This window comes from Lepus europaeus, chromosome 15 (genome assembly GCF_033115175.1).
Source record: "Lepus europaeus isolate LE1 chromosome 15, mLepTim1.pri, whole genome shotgun sequence".
Taxonomy (NCBI): domain Eukaryota; kingdom Metazoa; phylum Chordata; class Mammalia; order Lagomorpha; family Leporidae; genus Lepus; species Lepus europaeus.
The window spans coordinates 52,661,590-52,680,838 of NC_084841.1; the positions used below are offsets into that span (position 1 = coordinate 52,661,590).

Genomic DNA, 19,249 nt, shown 5'->3' on the forward strand with positions numbered 1-19,249 from the left:
AACTTGAAGACAGGTCTTTTGCAATACCCCAGACAGAACAAGATAAATGTGATAAAAAACAATAAAGTCAGCCTCTGAGATTTTGAGGATCCTATTGTATTAAAAAATATTAAAACTTGGGGAATATCTAAAGGAATAAAGAAATAAAGTCATAGAAACTTATTCAATTAAACATCACTGGAAAATGTCTCCAAGCTTGAGAAAGATATGGGCATCCAAGTATAGGAAGGCCAAAGGCTGTGAAACAGACATTTAGTCATTTAGTCAAACTCTCAAATGTATAATAAAGAGAATTTCAAAATATGTAAGAGAAATTTACTAAGTCACTTTAAAGGAGTCCATATTAGACTAATAGCAAAAACTTTATAGAGTAGGAGGGAATGGAATGATATAGTCTAAGCTCTGAAAGAAAAAACTGCCAACCAACAGTTTTATACCCAGTAACGCTGTCCTTCATAAATTAAATAGAAAGACTTTCCAAGACAAGTAAAAACTAAGGAAATTTATAACCTCCAGACTACCTTACAAAAGATGCTTAAAGAGCATCCTACAAACAAGAGCAAAGGAAACAAAATCCCTATCGTAAAACATACAAAAGTATAAAGCACAATGGAAAAAGAACAAAGGACATTCAAAAGAAATTTTTTAAATGGCAAGACTAAATAATTACTTGCCAATAATAACCTTGAATATAAATGGGCTAAATTACCCCAAATAAAATATATAGACCAGTTGAATGAGTGAAAAAAACCCACTTAACTATATGCTGCCTACAAAAAACTTACTTTAACACTATATATACAGAGACTGAAAGAGAAAGGACAAAAAATATATTCCAGAAAAACAGAAACCAAAAGTAAGCAGGGGTACCTGTTCTTATATCTGACAAAACAGACTTCAAGACAAAAACTAAAAAACTGTAAGAAGAGACTAAGAAGGTCAAGAGATAATGGTCAAGTTAACAAGAAGATATAATGATTGATAAATGTATATGCACCTAATGCTAGAGCACTGAATTTTATAAAACAAACATCGGATCTAAAGGATGAGAAAAGTTTCAATGCAATAATACCAGGAGTATTCTTGAACAAAAAGGGAAATGCAAATCAAAACCACAGTGAAGTATCACTTCACTCCAGTTAGAAAGACAATTATCAAAAAGAAAACATGTAAGTGCCGGTGTGGTGTAGCAGGTAAAGCTGCAGCCTACAACACCAGCATCCCATATGGGCATGTGTTTGAGTCCCAGCTCCTCCACTTCTGATCCAGCTCTCTGCTAATGGCCTGGAAAAATCAGCAAAGATGACCAAAGTATCTGGGCCCCTGCCACCCATGTGGGAAACCCAGAAGAAGGTCCTGGCTCCTGGCTTTGGCCTGATTCAGTTCTGTCTATTTTGGCCATTTGGGGAGTGAATCAGAAGATGGCAGATCTCTCTCTCTCTCTCTCTCCCTCTCTCTCTATCCCTTCCTCTGTAAACTCTTTCAAATAAATCTTTTTTTAAAAAGACAAATAATAGACACTAGGCATGAATGCAGAGTAAAGAGAACATTTGTATATTGTTGGTGGGAATGCAAATTAATATAGACATTATAGAGAACAGTGTGGAATCTCCTTGAAAAACTAAAAATAGATTTACCCTATGACTGAAACATCCTCCTTCTAGAACATGCCTGAAGGATATGAAAGCAGTATATAAAAGAGATGACTACAGTCTCCTATTCATTACAGCACTATTCACAATAGCCATGATATGAAATCAACCTACATGTCTGTCAATGGATGAATCAATAAAGAAAATGTGGTATACAAACACATTGGAATATTATTTAGTCATAAACAGTGAAATCTTGACATTTGCAACAAAATACAAGGAACTGGAGACCATCATGTTAAGTGAAATATGCCGGACTGAGACAAATATTGCATGCTTTCTTTCATGTGTGTAAGATTAAAAAAAGTCAACTTGAACTTAGCTTAGTGACTACTAGTGGTTGGGATGGGCAGGCTTTGGGGTATAGAGGAAGGTTTGATAACAAGTTATAAAACACAATCTGATAGAAGTAATAATTTCCAGTGTTCCACAACACAGTGAAATAGTGGATTATTTACTGTATAAATTCCTGGACGATAGAATCTGGGATACTACAAACCTTAAAAGATAAGAAAATAGATTGGTTTGATTGGTTCAAAATGAGTATATGTGTTGAAATAGTGCACTGAACTCATGAAACTGTACACGTATTATGTGTTGAAAATTTTTTTTAAATTGTTTTTAAAAAACTATGCATGGATTTCAATATTTTTGCAGTTATTTAAATAACTTATCCCTTAATTCAATTTAATCCAAACTTTATCAAGTGTTTTTGTATAAGGATAATATGACAAGATAGTTTTTTTAATCTCAAGAATACTAATGTAGATTTAACATTTGAAATCAAATCAATGCATTTACTATATTAAAAGAAGAAGAAAAGCCCACTGATCATGCAAATAGATTTAGAAAACCTCAATACCCATTCATGAATGAAACTCCAAGAAAACTAGACATAGAAGGCAACATCCACAACCTGATAAAAGGCCATATACATCAATTGTCTAACTAAAATTATGTTTAATGATAAAAATAACACTTTCCCCTTAAGATCAGTAAAAATAAAAGGATATTCAGTTTTCTCACTCCTATTCAACATTGTATTGAAGGCCCTGAACACTATTTTAAGGTACAAAAAAAAGAAAAAAATAGGCATCTAATTTGGAAAGTCGAAGACCAATTGTCTGTGTTAAAGGTTGACATGAAATCTAAATACAAAGTCCAAATTAACTATTACTTCTAATAATTGTTTTATGAGTTTTATCAGGTCTCAGGACTTGAGTGCGATATAAAAAGAGGAAATCCAAATGGCCAACAGACACATGAAAAAATGCTCAGGATCACTAGCCATCAGGGAAATGCAAATCAAAACCACAAGGAGGTTTCACCTCACCCCGGTTAGAATGGCTCACATACAGAAATCTACCAACAACAGATGCTGGCGAGGATGTGGGGAAAAAGGGACACTAACCCACTATTGGTGGGAATGCAAACTAGTAAAGCCACTATGGAAGTCAGTCTGGGGATTCCTCAAAAATCTGAATATAGCCCTACCATACAACCCAGCCATCCACTCCTTGGAATTTACCCAAAGGAAATTAAATTGGCAAATAAAAGAAATGTCTGCACCTCAATGTTTATTGCAGCTCAATTCACAATAGCTAAGCCGTGGAATCAACCTAAATGCCCATCAACAGAAGACTGGATAAAGAAATTATGGGATATGTACTCTAGAGAATACTACACAGCAGTAAAAGAAATGAAATCCGGTCATTTGCAACAAAGTGGAGGAATCTGGGAAACTTCATGCTGAGTGAAATAAGCCAATCCCAAAGGGACAAATATCATATGTTCTCCCTGACCGGTGATAACTAACTGAGCACCAAAAAGGAAACCTGTTGAAGTGAAATGGACACTATGAGAAACAAGGACTTGATCAGCCCTTGCCCTGACTGTCGAGGAACAACTTACTATTTTATCCCGGTTAGTATTTTTTTGTTTTACTTAATACCATTGGTTGAACTCTTTAACACACAATTGGCCGGCGCCGCGGCTCACTAGGCTAATCCTCCGCCTTGCGGCGCCGGCACACCGGGTTCTAGTCCCGGTCGGGGCACCGATCCTGTCCCGGTTGCCCCTCTTCCAGGCCAGCTCTCTGTGTGGCAAGGGAGTGCAGTGGAGGATGGCCCAAGTCCTTGGGCCCTGCACCCCATGGGAGACCAGGAGAAGCACCTGGCTCCTGCCATCGGAACAGCGCGGTGCGCCGGCCGCAGCGCGCTACCGCGCCGGCCATTGGAGGGTGAACCAACGGCAAAAGGAAGACCTTTCTCTCTGTCTCTCTCTCTCACTATCCACTCTGCCTGTCAAAAAAAAAAAAAAAAAAAAAAAAAAAAAAAAAAAAAACACAATTATTCTTAGGTGTTTAAATTTAAAATGAAAAGTGATCCCTGTTAAATATAAGAGTGGGAATAAGAGAGGGAGGAGATGTACAGTTTGGCACATGCTCAATCAGACTTGCCCTAAACGGTAGAGTTAGAAACATGCCAGGGGATTCCAATTCAATCCCATCAAGGTGGCAGGTACCAATGCCATCTCACTAGTCCAAGTGATCAGTTACAGTTCACAATTGATCATAATGATAGGATTAAGAGTCAAATGATCACTTAAACAAGACTAGTGTGCTAATACTAACTGATAGAATTAAAAAGGAGAGAATGATCCAACATGGGAAGCGGGATACACAGCAGACTCATAGAATGGCAGATATCCTAAACAGCACACTGGCCTCAGAATCAGCCCTTAAGGCATTCGGATCTGGCTAAAAAGCCCAGGAGAGTTTTGCAGGCATGGAAAACCAAGACACTCTGGCAAAAAAAACAAAAACAACAAACAAACCAACACCTAAATGAAAGATCTCTGTGAGATCCCAGCAGAAAGAAGGGGCCATCAAAGAAGGACAAAGAAGGAGGTACCTTTCTCTGAAGGGAGGAGAGAACTTCCACTTTGACTATGACCCTGTCTGAATAAGGTTGGAGTTGGCAAACTCAAAAGGCTTCCATAGCCTGGATCAGCCTTGGCTATTGTGGTCATTTGAGATCTCCCTCTGTGTCTCTGTCTCTCTCTCTACCTCTCAGATAATTTAATTAAACAAAAATGTTCTAAAAATTAATACAACTGTGACTGTATTAATGATATGGGAACATATATATTTATAGTCAATAACATATAATGAATTTTTAAAGTAATAAATTGGACTTCATCAGAATTAAAAGAGGTAATTTTAAAATTCATAAGCCAGATATAAGCACATATATAAGATCATTTATATGAAATTATAGAATAAATGAAAGTAATATATAAAATGTCAAAAATTAAATTATTAAGACTGGGACTGAGGGAATTTGACTGAAAAGGGAATGAAAGAGAGTTTTGGAATCATGGAAATGATCTAAATCTTGTTTGTGGATTATGTAATTGTTAGTGCTCTTTGAACTATACTCATAGTAGATGCATTTTATTACCTATAAATTGTACCCAATAAAATTTATATTAAAATTTCAAATAATCAGCCCAGTGAAGAGTCAATGATATATTAATTTTTCCATTTAGCATTTTATATGTGTTCTATAAAACTGAGAATTTCATTCATTTTAGTGTAAAAGTATTTTACCTCAAAGCAGTATGTCTTTTCTTTCATGATACTATACTGATTTTCCTAATTGTTGGAATCTAGCAAAATAGGGTTACTTGCCACAGCAGTTACTTTGCCACTTACGATGTGTCCTTCCTATACTGGAGTGCCTGGTTTGAGTTCCAGCAACTCTGCTTCTGATCCAGTCCCTTGCTAATGCACACCCTGAGAGGAAGCTGGTGATGGCCAAAGTACTTGGGTTTCTGCCACCCACATGGAAGACCAGGATGAAATTCTAGGCACCTGACTTTGGTCTGGCCCAGTCCCAGTTTTGGCAAGCATTTAGGGAGCAAACCAGCAGATGGCAGATCTCTGAGTCTCTGCCTTTTAAATAAAAGTGAAAATGAAAAAAAATTAATTAGCAGAATAACGTACCAATATAGTTCTTTGACATGGAAACTTCTCTGACTTCAATGTGAACGGAGCCTCTTGGTATCTGCACAACTTCCATGTATCCTGCAACACAAAAGACAAGCCAGTAATAAGCAGTCTCTATCATAAAATGAGTAACCATTCCATAACTATACTTTTCTTATTCTTCTATTCTTTCTTTGGCTTTGCACTTCATAAATTATGAAATTTGGGCAAATTTTCCTTTGGGTTCATGAATACATTTTAGAGAAAAAGTATTTTATAATCTTTTGCCTTAGAAATATCTCAAGATATTTTTAAAGCCTCAACATATATAATACAGGTTCTTTTTCTTTTTTTCTCAACATGTTTCTTATATCAATGTTCTGTGGGAACTCACACCTTAAAGAAACATGGCTAAATTACGTCAAGTAGAGAGGGACTATAACACTTTCTTAAAGCATCATACATGAAGCCACATTTGATACTTTAAAAACTGAAGAAAATTTTGGGAAAAAAAAACCATTTTCTGCCCAATAAAGAAATTTTAAAATAAGTGAGGGAGGGGAAATCAAGTGTTTTTGGTTATTCCAAGTACACCAGAGGTGTGAGGAAGAGTTCTCTCTACACACTCACCTCCTCTGGGCAACGAATCATTGAAGAACCCTTCAATGGCATCACATGTGCTTCCATCCCCTCCACAGACTCGACATCTATCTTCCCTAGCATCAGATCCCAAAATATTATCACAACCTACATGCTGAAAACAGAGAAGAATATTCAGTGTGTCAAAACGAGAAACTCTTGGAACCATGACTAACCAGATACATGTAACTTATTTATTTAGTTGTTTTTCCAGTAAAGGAAATAGAACTAGAAAAATACTACTTCCACTCTTCAATAAGTCACAGCTAATATTTCTCAACAGCTAAGATCAAGAAAAAAATCCTATTTCCTGGAATGTACACCTGTATTTTGATCTAAGACTTTGTCTTCACTTTTAGATATCATGCTCTAATCATGAATGAATTCTAATTTGATAGATTCTTAATTATCCCCTCCATGAAGAAATTTAAAAATGCAAGAACTAAGAAAAATGGCATATGGTTCCTATAGAGAGTTATAACAGCAAGAGTTCTGACTGAGAATTACTGTCTGCCCTTTCTAAACCACTGACTGTTTTTGGATATTGTTAGTGTTGAAAATTAGTTTTGGAATTCACATCTTGGTGACTCTTTAAAAAGGAGTATGTATCCACTAGCTGAATACAACTGCCATAAAGAAAACAGGGCTGTATGCATGCAATGTAAGAAGCTGAAATTCCACCTTTCTATTTTGCATTTAATCATAAAAATTAGGATTTTTTACATATATTAGGTACTTATTTGGTGCTTGAATTTGTACAACGGACCTTTAGCTATTGACACCTTAACTCTGAATAGAGCCTATACCTGGGTCTTTGCTATCTGAAAAAAAACTTGAATACTGTCACAAAAATAAATTTTCTTCAAGGAAAGGAAGTATCCTTTCCATATCCATACACATAAACACATATAAATACACAAACTGGATTATTGTATACACATGGAGGCACGTAGACAGAATGATAGAAACTTTCACAAGAAATTATGAGATGAAGTAAAATAGTGTTTTTTTCTCTTCTTTCTCAGTTTCACCACTTTGTTTTGTGTTTTTCTTTAAAGAAAAACAAAACCAAACAAGCAAAAACTTATAAAAACTGATTTTTGTGGCTTTTCTTATTAGATAGCATTCATATACAAGTCAAGGAAAATAATATAAATATATTCCTACAATTCCCAACTAGTCTAACTCCCTAAAGTAAATGCATTAATAAGACAAAGACTAATTCTATAATTAAAACCATTGCAAATGCTTTAAAAGAGATAAAATCGAAGGAGCATAGTTGTTTCACACTTTGGGAAAAATTACGCTATGAAATACATCAAATAGTCTTCCAACAAAAACATATGGCAGCCATACGAATAACAGCTAAATCCTTTTTCCCTTCTTTTTCCTATCATATTTTTTGTAAGCAGAAAAAAAAGATAGAAATTAAAGTCCAAAACATTTTCATACCTTTGGCAATCACTATAAACATAACTAGATCACACACTTGCATGGTGCGTGAATATGAATGGGTCATTCTACCTTTAAGTACATATATTGTATTCTAAATTGGAAACTAACTTTCTCTAAAATGTGGCTCTTTTAAAAAAATCAAAATAGTATTAATTAGGAGACATTATTTGAAAAAAAGACAAAAGTCTCAAAAATTCCAACAAAAAGCAGTAAAATATAGAACCTTGCATTCTCCATTGATACAGATATCCAGTGAATCTGCATTGCACTGGGTCCCATCAATCACCGCAGGGGCACGTTCAGTGTAGAAATTATAACCTTCAGCCAAACAGTTTAATGCACAAGGCTTTACACCACCTGGACAAATATAGTAGAAGAGAAGTAAATGGAATGTTTCTCCTGATGAACAATGCTTCATTATTATTCATAGCAACTTTATAATTCACATAGACATCATTCCCTGACTATATTTTTATTTTTTTAATTTATCTATTTTTATTTATTTGACAAGTAGAGTTATAGACAGTGAGAGAGACAGAAAGATCTTCCTTCCGTTGATTCACTCCCCAAATGGCTGCTATGGCTGGTGCTGCGCCGATCCGAAGCCAAGAGCCAGGTGCTTCCTCCTGGTCTCCCTTGTGGGTGCAGGGGTCCAAGCACTTGGGCCATCCTCCACTGCCCTCCCGAGCCACAGCAGAGAGCTGGACACGAAGAGGAGCAACTGGGACTAGAATCTGGTGCCCATATGAGATGTCGGCGCCACATGCAGAGGATTAACCAAGTGAGCCATGGCGCCGGCCCCTCGTTCCCTGACTATAAACATCTTCCCTGACTATATACCTAAATATGTAGGTTTTTTCCCTTTTCTTTTTCTTATCTAGTTTCATTACTTATATAACTTAAAGGAAGATCTACAGAACAGTTTCAAGGTTTATACTTTTGGGATATTTCCTATATATGTTTACAATATATTTTATAAGTAACAGTGGAGGCAATGGAATGTTTTTAAAAAAATAGATTAAAGAAGAATTGCTTTTGAAATTAACCAAGAAAATAGAGTTTAAGGAGGTTTGAAACACTACATTGCATAACAAATAGAAATGTCTGTTACATATATTATTGAACCAGATTTCGAAACTACCATATCAAACAGAAATATGGCAGTGGCAAAATTAAACTAAATTTGCATGTGCCTTAAATTTAAAACATTCCATAAGCTTGGTTGTAGCATGAAGATAAATTCTTAAGATATTAGGAAATCTAAGATGAAGTAAATTATAACATTAAATCTGAATTATTCTTATGAAATTTATAAATCAAAGATACATGTTAAACATAACATTAAACAAACATTTAAAACAATCTCTATTTTTACTTTGTAAATAAATGCATTTGACTACTTTCATTAGTCATTGACACTTGCATTTTTTAATATTGAAGTGAAAATAGGCATAAATAATAGCAGTGAAGAAAAACAGATTACATATCATAACTATAGTATATTACAAAAACAGCAGTAAACATGAATTTATTATATTGAAAAGCAAAACATGAAAAAGCTACTATTTATAAATATATATTATCAATTGAAATTTTTACTTAAAAACCTTTCTTTTGAATACTTATCATGAGGTTTGAAATATATGCTGACCTTATTCAAATTATGCTGATAAAAATTTCACTTCAAAATAAAGAAGACTATTTCTTTTTAAAAAGTTTTAAATTTTAATTAGTTTTTAACAAATTCAATAAAGTTCATAGTTACAATTCTAAGAATATAATGCTATTTGCTTCCTTCTTCCCTTCCTCTCAGCCTCCCCCAGAATATTATTTCTAATTAAGAAAATAAAACAATCTGATGAAATGACATGCCTAAGTCTCAGTGAAGTTCTCAGAAACCAGGTTTCTGCAGGGTTAATAAAAAGAAAGAAGCAGACAGAGGGATGGAGTCAATGAGAAAGCAGGAAGAGCCATTCCACCAAGGATCACTGTTATGGCTGCATATTGTTTGGTAAGATGATGGCCCAATATATAAGATGTAAAGATGAAAATCTAGATTTTTTTCCAATATAAACCCTTTTTTTTAAATGCTGACAACTCATTAAAGTTTTCAAACTTGTGTAGAGGCTAATATACATACACACACATACACATACACACACATACACACACACATACACACACACAAGTTTAAAATAGTCCCTGAATTACCAATTTACCACCTCTGGCTTGAGTCCATATTTTTTCCTATTTTACATGTTTATAGGCCTTAGGCTTCTATATAACTTACAATGTTATTTTTAGGCTTAAGTTAATGGTACATTTTGCTGTACTGAGAAAAGAAATAATATAATAAATACAATAATTTCTTCCTGAATTAATAATCAAACTATATTTTTATAAGATCTTCATGAATAAAATCACTCTACATTTCCATGAATCTTACAGGAATTATTTTCATTACTACTCAGTATAGTCCTTTTCTCATCTTATTGTAATATTTTAGAATTTAATGTAGCATTTTATGTAGAAAGCCTTAAAAAGAGAACCCGAGTCTTTTGCTTACCCAATTTTAACATTACATTCACCATGTAACATAATATTTGATAGGCAGGACATATACAGGTTATACTCCTCAGCTCACTACACTATATGACAGAAATAGGAATTAATTTCTTTTTTGTTTACTGCTGAAGACATGTTCAGCTTCTCCTGCTCTGATGAACTTTCCAAAGAGAAATATCAGCAAGATGGTAGAAGAGGATCTTTATAGCATTATATCTCCATATTAGTTTTGAGTTTGAAAACTACCCACAGATTAGAGTACCTTTGTGGGAGTCTGAGAGTCCAGCAGATAAGTTCCAGCACACCACTGGAGAAAAAAATATCCAAGAACGGATGCATTGAAGAGGTTTAAGAACAGTTTCATTTTATCTGTATCTTACTTTCTCAAGGCAGCACAGTTCAGTGAAAAGACAGACCTCGCCCTTGGCCTGTGATTTCTCTCACTGGGGAAAGAGCGAACACAGAGACTGAGCACCCAGCTCTCCTACCTGCTTGGGACACTGCTCAACAGGTCCATTTCTTTCATGTCCACCCCAAATACTGAGGTGACAGGCATGGCCGGATGGTTGAGAGCAAAGAAGAAAGGCTGTACACACAACTAATCATTCAGTGGCTTACATTAGGAAGACCAACCATGAGACATTTGGTATGCTTTGTCTGTGGACCCATGGATACCCCCCAAATTCTGTGCATTTCTCCTACCCTTAAACACTCCCCAAGGCATGCAGCCTAAGTGTACTCTCACGGATAACCAGTGCACGTGTCTCCTGTAGACAGCCTGCTTGACCTTTGGAGGGTTGGGAGAAGGCACACAACTTCAGCATTTTAGGGCACCACTCTAAGGAAAATAAATTGAGGCTTTCCATATCTGAACTGGCTTTGCCAGAGAGGGCATACAATCTTAAGGATTCTTCCCCAAGAGAGGACAAGAAGTGTGGAATAGGTGCATCCATAGAAAAGGTCTAAAAGAGCCTCAATTTCCCTACCTGGGCTGTTTCTCTCCAGAAACCAGTTAGCAAAAGCTGGAGGGAATAATTCCTTCTTCAAATGTGAAGATGGTAACAATACTTTAGGAAACATGAAAACATGACACCACTAATTAAATATATAATATTTGAGTAACCAAACCCAAAGAAATGGAGATACACAAATGGTCTGACAAAAATTAAAAATAATTGTTTTAAGGAGGCTATGAGAGCTACACAGGATCACAACCAAATGAGATTAGAAAAATAATACATTAACAAAATGAGTTAAATTAAGAAATAGAAATGCCAAAAAAGTTCTGGAGCCAAACAATCAACAAATAAGATGGCAAAGTACAATAGAAAGCATCAACATGTCAAGCAGAAGAAATAATCTGTAAACAGAAAGAGGAGTCATTTGAAAACATATTAAGTCAGAAGAAAGAAAAGGAAAAAAAATAAAAATGAATGAAGAAAATCTACAGGATTTATGGAATATCATCAATGGAGCCGTAACATTTATATTTTGGGAATGCCAGAAGGAGAAGAGAAAGAAGAAGAAAATTTACTCAAATAATGGCTGAAAACTTCTCAAAGCTTGGGAGAAATACAGACATCTAAGTACATGAAGGGCAAAGGTCTCTGAAAAGATTCAAACCAAAGATGACTTCACAAAGATGTATCATAATAAAACTGTCAAATATCAAAGACAAACAGAATTTTGAAAGCAGCAAGAGAAAAAAAGTTTATCACATATGAAAGAACTCCATAGGTCTATCCACAGATTTCTCAGCAGAAACTTGCAGACCAGGAGAGAACAGGATGATCTATTACAAGTGCTGAAAGAAAATAACTGCCAACCAAGAATACTTTACCTGGCAGAGCTGTCCTTCAGAAATGAAGGAGAGAGAAAGACTTTCCCAGACAAACAAAAGCTGAAGGAGTTCATCACCACTAGACCTGCCATACAAGAAATGCTAAAGGGAATTCTTCAAGCTGAAACGAAAGGATGCTAATTAGTGACATTAAAACATATGAAAGAATAAAACTCACTGGCAAAGGTCAGTATACAGTAAAATCAGAAAACTCTAAATATTGCCCAGTTTAAAGAAAAATATTAAAAATATTTAATTCTAATAATCTATTAATGGATACATAATCTAAAAAGTCATAAAATTGTATCATCAAAAATATAAAATGAGGGCTAGTAAAAGTGCAGAATTTTTGTATGTGATCAAAGATTTTTATTATCAGCTTAAAATAGAGTGCTGTAACTATAAGATGTTTTATGTAAGCCTCTTGGTAACCATAATTTAACGGGCCACCTTCTGCTGCTTTTCCCAGGCCATTAGCAAGGAGCTGGATCACAAGTGCAGCAGCTGGGACAAAACCAGAACCAATATGGGGTGTTGGCATTGCAGGCAACAGCTTTATCTGCTATGCCACAATGCAGAAGAGGAAAACAAAGTAACTAAAGCACACCACTACAGCAAATCATCAAATCACAAAGAAAGACAGCAAGAGAGGAAAAAGAATGAAGGATCTATAACTCAGCCAAAAACAACTGAGAAAATGGAAATATTAAAGTTCTTACCTACCAATAATGACTTTAAAGCTAAATGGATTAAATTTTGTCATCAAAAAACATAGAGTGGCTGAATGGATTAAAAAGACTATATAAAGTCTACTTCAGATTTAAGGGCAGACATATAATCAAAGTGAAGAGATGGAAAAAGGTATTCCATGTAAATGGAAACCGAAAGAAAGTAGGAGTGGCTATATCTATTTCAGACAAAACAGATAATAAGCCAAAAACTGTAACGAGGCAAGGTTATTTAAAAGTAAAATGTGGTCAATTTAACAATTTGTTGCATTTTTGACTTTTATTTAATAAATATAAATTTCCAAAGTACAGCTTTTGGATTACAGTGGCTTTTGCCTCCTCATAACTTCCCTTCCACCTGCAACCCTCCCATCTCCCACTCCCTCTCCCATTCCATTATCTTTATATACAGAAGATCAATTTAGCATATATTAAGTAAAGATTTCAACAGTTTGCACCCACACAGAAACACAAAGTGTAAAGTACTATTTGAGTACTAGTTATAGCATTAATTTACATTATACAACACATTAAGGACAGAGATCCTACATGGGGAGTAAGTGCACAGTGACTCCTGTTGTTGACTTAACAATTGACACTCTTATGGTGTCAGTAATCACCTGAGGCTCTTGTCATGGGTTGCCAAGGCTATGGAAGCCTTTTGAGTTTGCCAACTCCGATCTTATTTAGACAAAGTGGAAGTTCTCTCCTCCCTTCAAAGAAAGGTACCTCCTTCTTTGATGGCCTTTTCTTTCCACTGGGATCTCACTCACAGAGATCCTTCATGTAGGGTTTGTTTGTTTGTTTGTTTGTTTGTTTTTTGTTTTGTTTTGTTTTGTTTTTTTGCCAGAGTTTCTTGGCTTTCCATGCCTAAAATACTCTCATGGGCTTTTTAGCCAGATCCGAATGCCTTAAGGGCTGATTCTGAGGCCAGAGTGTTGTTTAGGACATCTGCCATTCTATGAGTCTGCTGTATATCCCGCTTCCCATGTTGGATTGTTCTTTCCTTTTTAATTCTTTCAGTTAGTATTAACAGGCATTAGTCTTGTTTATGTGATCCCTTTGACTCTTAATCCTTTCATTATGTTCAATTGTGAACTGAAACTGATCACTTTGACTAGTGAGATGGCATTGGTACATGCCACCTTGATGGGATTGCAATTCATTGCATTTTATAATTATAAATACATATACACCCAACATTGGAGTACCTCATTATATAAAGCAAACATTAACAGATCTGATGTAAGAAACAGATAGCTATATAATAGATAAAGACTTCAATATCCCACTTTCAGCAATGGAGAGGCCATTCAGATAGAAAAATCAATAAAGAAACACTGGAGTTGACCTATACAATAGATCAATAGGACCTAACATTCAGAACAGCATCAAATATATGGCTGTTACTTGGTGCAGCAGGTAAGTCACCACTGAGATGCCGGTATCCTGTATCAAAGAGTGCCTGGTTTGAGTCCCAGCTATTCTGTTTTCAATCTAGCTTCCTTTTAATGCATATCCTGGGAGGCAGCAAATGATAGCTGACATGCTTGGGTCCCTCTCCCAAACTTTCTACCCCATATAGAGACCTAGATTGATTTCAGGTTCCTGGCTTCCCCTGATCCAGTCCTGGCTGTTGTTGGCTTTTGGAGAATTAACCAGCAGATGGACGATTACTCTGCCTGTCTCTCTGTCTCTCCTCTTCTACTTTTCAAATAAGAATGGAAATAATTTTTTAAAGATTTATTTATTTATTTGGAAGTTGCGGGGGGGAGACAAAGAAAGAGAGAGAGAGAGAGAGATCTTCCATCCACAGGCTCACTAGCTAGATGGCTGCAATGGTCAGGGATGATCCGGGACAAAGCCAGGAGCCAGGAACCAGTAGCCAGGAGCCTCATTTGCGTCTCCTACATGGGTGGCAGGGGTCCAAGCACTTGGGCCACCTTTTGCTGTTTTTCCCAGGCAATTAGCAAGGAGCTGGATCAGAAGTGCAGCAGCTGGGACACAAACCAGAACCAATATGGGGTGTTGGCATTGCAGTCAGCAGTTTTACCTGCTATGCCACAATGCCAGCCAGGAACAAAAATACAGTTAAAAATATACATTCTTCTCAAGTTCACACAGAACATTCTCCAGGACATATCATATATTAGGCCACAAATAAGTCTTAACAAATTTAAGACTAAAATAATATCAATAATCTTTTCTGATTATGATAGTATGATTCAAAATCAGTAACACAAGGAAAATTAAAGGGACACTGTGTATCTACGTGGAGGGTTGGACATGCACAAATCAGGACCTCAGCTGTCAAGAGCACCAACTTTGGAGAGTGATGTGAGCCCAGACTGCAGCAGCCCAAGCCACTAGTGAGAAAGCTGTGGGAAGACTCTGGAGTGAGTCTGACTTAGAGTTCTGTGGGGGGACAGTGTACCTGCCAACCTAGAGAGAAAAACAAGTGGAGCACCAGCATCCTGTAACTAGCTGAGAGAGGGCAGAAGCCTGATCTGGCTGGGAATATTGACAGGGGGCCGGACGCTAGTGAATGTGGGAGTCTTGTGTGCTGGGACTGTGAAAACACTAAGGCTGTGTGGGAGGACACAGGGTATGGTTGAGTCTTTGGGCAGCCAATGAGGGCAGCTCCACATGCTCAGGGCCTCCTGATTTCCTGCTGAGGGTCACTGCTGTGGGATCTGTGCTTACACTGACTACACGGATCCTTTGTGTGGTTCCTGTGGCAGCATGGATGAATATTATACCCACTGGGGCTAGCGCCAGGGTTTGGTATCCTTGGAGGAGAGCAAGTGAGCTTGAGACTACAAAGAGCTGATCAAACCTTCTATCTGATTTAAAAAAAAAAAAAAAAAGGCCTGCACTGTGGGTCAATAGGCTAATCCTCTGCCTTGCGGCACCGGCACACCAGGTTCTAGTCCCAGTTGGGGCGCCAGATTCTGTCCCGGTTGCCCCTCTTCCAGGCCAGCTCTCTGCTGTGGCCAGGGAGTGCAGTGGAGGATGGCCCAAGTGGTTGTGTCCTGCACCCCATGGGAGACCAGGAGAAGCACCTGGCTCCTGCCTTCGGATCAGCGCAGTGCACCGGCCGCAGTGCGCTGGCCGCGGCGGCCATTGGAGGGTGAACCAACGGCAAAGGAAGACCTTTCTCTCTGTCTCTCTCTCTCTCACTGTCCACTCTGCCTGTCAAAAACAAAAAAAAAGAGAGAGATTTACCATGCCTAATTTGGGTGTCACCTTGGACACTCCCCTCATCCTGGAGCACTGAACAGAGCTCCATGGTCACACCCAGCACACGCCCCTGGGTATTCATTGAAGGGACACTCCACAAAACCACAGAGGCTTAGTCTAAAGATAAAAGCTATCACAGAGGAAAAAAAATGTATCTCCATAAATGTCTAATAATAAACACAGCAACTAAAGATACAAAAATAAGGAAGACAACATGATGCCCCCAAAGGAACACAACACTTCAATACTAGAATGTGAAGATGAGGAGAATGAAGAAATGCCAGAAACAGAATTCAAAAAATTGATCATAGGACTTCTTAGAAGTAATCAGAAAAAAAATCCACAAATTAAAGAAATCATACATGACTTGAATGAAAAATTTTTCACATGAAATTGAGAACCCCAGAGGCACAGGAAATCAAAGTCAAAATTGACAAATGGGATTACATCAAATTTAGAAGCTTCTGTACTGGAAAAGAAACACTCAGCTAAGTGAAGAGGCAACCAACAGAATGGGAGAAATTATGTGCTAACTATGCACCTTATAAAGGATTAATAACCAGACTATATAAAGAGCTCAAGAAACTTAACAACAACAAAACAAACAACTAAGTTAAGAATTGGGAATGGATTTAAACATGCATTTTTCATAAGAGGGACTCTAAATGACCAATAGACATATGAAAAAATGCTCAGGATCACTAGCTGTCAGGGAAACACAAATAAAAACTACAGTGAAGTTTCACTTCACTCACCCCTGTTGGAATGACTTTTTTTTTTTAAAGATTTATTTAATTATTTGAAAGAGTTACACAGAGAGGAGAGGCAGAGAGAGAGAGAAAGAGAGAGGTGCCTTCCATCCGCTGGTTCACTCTCCAATTGAACACAACAGCAGGAGCTGTGCTGATCTAAAACCAGGAGCCAGGAGCTTCTTCCAGCTCTCCCATGTGGATGCAGGGGCTCAAGGACTTGGGCCATCTTCTACTACTTTCCCAGGCCATAGCAGAGAGCTGGATTGGAACAGGAGCAGCTGAGACTAGAACTGGCGCCAATATGGGATGCCGGCGCTTCAGGCCAGGGCGTTAACTACTATATGATCCAGCAATCCTACTTATGGAAACATATCCAAAGGACATACAATTACTATCTTAAAGAGATTAGACTACTACACTCCCATATTCATGGCAACACTAATCACAATAGCCAATATATCTGTCAGTAGATGAATAAATAAATAAAGTGTGAATATATATCACAATGTTATTCTGTCAAAGAAAGAATTCCTATCATTTGAGACAACATGGATAAACCGAAAGAACATGGTGCTACATGAAATAAGTCAAACACAGAAAGACAAACAGCACATGATCTCTCTTATATAAAAGACTGAACAAGTTGACCTTATGAACATATGTAGAACACTATGTCCAATAATTGCAGAAAGTCAATGATTTTCAAGCATACACAGAACATTCCTCAAGAAAATAGAGTATTCTCTGATTTTAATAAAATTACACTACTCAGTAATAGCAAAAAGATATTTAGAATCAATATTTGGATCAAATATTTGGAAAATTAAAACAAGACAGTTATAAGTAATCTGTAAGTCATAGAAAAAAATCACAATGTTGACAAAATATTTTGAATTGAAGGAAATAAAACTTTGGAAATGTCAAAGAGCAAAATAAACTGAAAACCATGAAAAAATAATAAATTTAAAAGCAATAATTATCAAGTATTTTAGAGATGCCAAAATGGCAGATTAGAGAACAATATACTGTGCTAGGATAGGAATGAATGGTAAAAAAAAAAAAAAAAAGTGTGGGCTGGGCGCTGTGGTGCAGGAAGTTAATCCTCAGCCTATGGTGCCCGGCATCCCATGTGGGTGCCAGTTCTAGTCCCGGCTGCCCCTCTTCCAATCTAGCTCTCTGCTATGGCCTGGCAAAGCACTAGAAGATGGCCCAAGTGCTTGGGCCCCTACACCCGCATGGGAGACCAGGAGGAAACTTCTGGCTCCTTGCTTTGGATCGGCACAGCTCCGGCCATTGTGGCCATTTGGGGAGTGAACCAACAGAAGGAATACCGTTCACTCTGTCTCTCCCTCTCACTGTCTGTAACTCTACCTCTCAAATAAATAAGTAAATAAAATCTTTATAAAAAGGTGTAGGAAGTGCACTCTCAGGGTATAATTGGAGAAAAACCATACTGGAAATCCTATAAGAGGAAGAGGAATGCCATGGACATGTGTGTAAGGTGTGGACACACAGCATGAACACAATTACTAGAACAACTGCAGAGCCAAGAGCTGGAGCAGGAGGCATCTTGGAGACGGAGGTGAGATGAGACTGCAGCAACTTGTAGTAATACAGCATCTTTCAAGAGAGGAAATTCAAATGGTCTACAGATACTTGAGAAAATGCTCAGGATCACTAGCCATGAGGAAAATGCAAATTAAAGCCATGGTGTATTTCACCTCACTCCAGTTAGAATTGCTCACATAAAGAAATCAACAAATGACAAATGCTGGCCAGGATATGGGTGAAAAAGTACTCTAATCCACTGTTGGTGGGAATGTAAACTGGTGCAATCACTGTGTAAGACAGAATGGAGATACCTCAGAAAGCTGAATATAGACTTACAATGTGATCCACTCATGGGAATTTACCCAAATCAAAAGAAATCAGTATATGAAAGAATAGTCTATATCTCCACATTCTTTGCAGCACAATTCACAGTACCTAAGATATGGAATCAACCCAGATGTCCATCAACTGTTGACTAGATAAAGAAATTATGGTATGTATATACTCTGGAGTTGTTAAAAAAAATCATGAAATCCTGTTGTTTTCAACAAGATGGATGCAACTCAAAATCATTATACTTAGTGAAATAAGTCAGTCCCCAAAAGACAGATTTCAGGTTTTCCCTGATCCAAGGTAACTAATGAGTACTGAAATGTAATGTGTTGGAGTGAAATAGACATTTTGAGAAATGATGATTGTTTGTTTATAGCCCTTATCTCTTCCATTGAGGCACAGTGTTTTTGTTTGGCTGTGTTTGTTTTCTTTTTTTTTTTTTGTCAGACTATTTGTTGAGCTCTTTTACTAAGTGTAGGGTTAACTATATAATCATTAAGTAAGCT

General features: G+C 37.0%; 1 protein-coding gene across 12 annotated transcripts in view; it reads right to left on the reverse strand.

Moving 5' to 3' along the window:
- The window catches only part of ADAMTS6 (ADAM metallopeptidase with thrombospondin type 1 motif 6), a 329,021-nt gene that overhangs the window by 64,884 nt on the left and 244,888 nt on the right, over positions 1-19,249 (reverse strand). For all 12 annotated transcript variants that reach the window (XR_009868073.1, XM_062212084.1, XM_062212085.1 and 9 more), the window contains 3 exons: positions 7,958-8,091; positions 6,271-6,394; positions 5,659-5,739 (listed from right to left, as the gene is read on the reverse strand). Coding sequence is in view for 11 of the 12 variants with exons in the window: in XM_062212084.1 (XP_062068068.1) it covers positions 5,659-5,739; positions 6,271-6,394; positions 7,958-8,091 (339 nt within the window). In the remaining variant the exon portion in view is untranslated. The remainder of the gene's footprint in view (positions 1-5,658; positions 5,740-6,270; positions 6,395-7,957; positions 8,092-19,249) is intronic.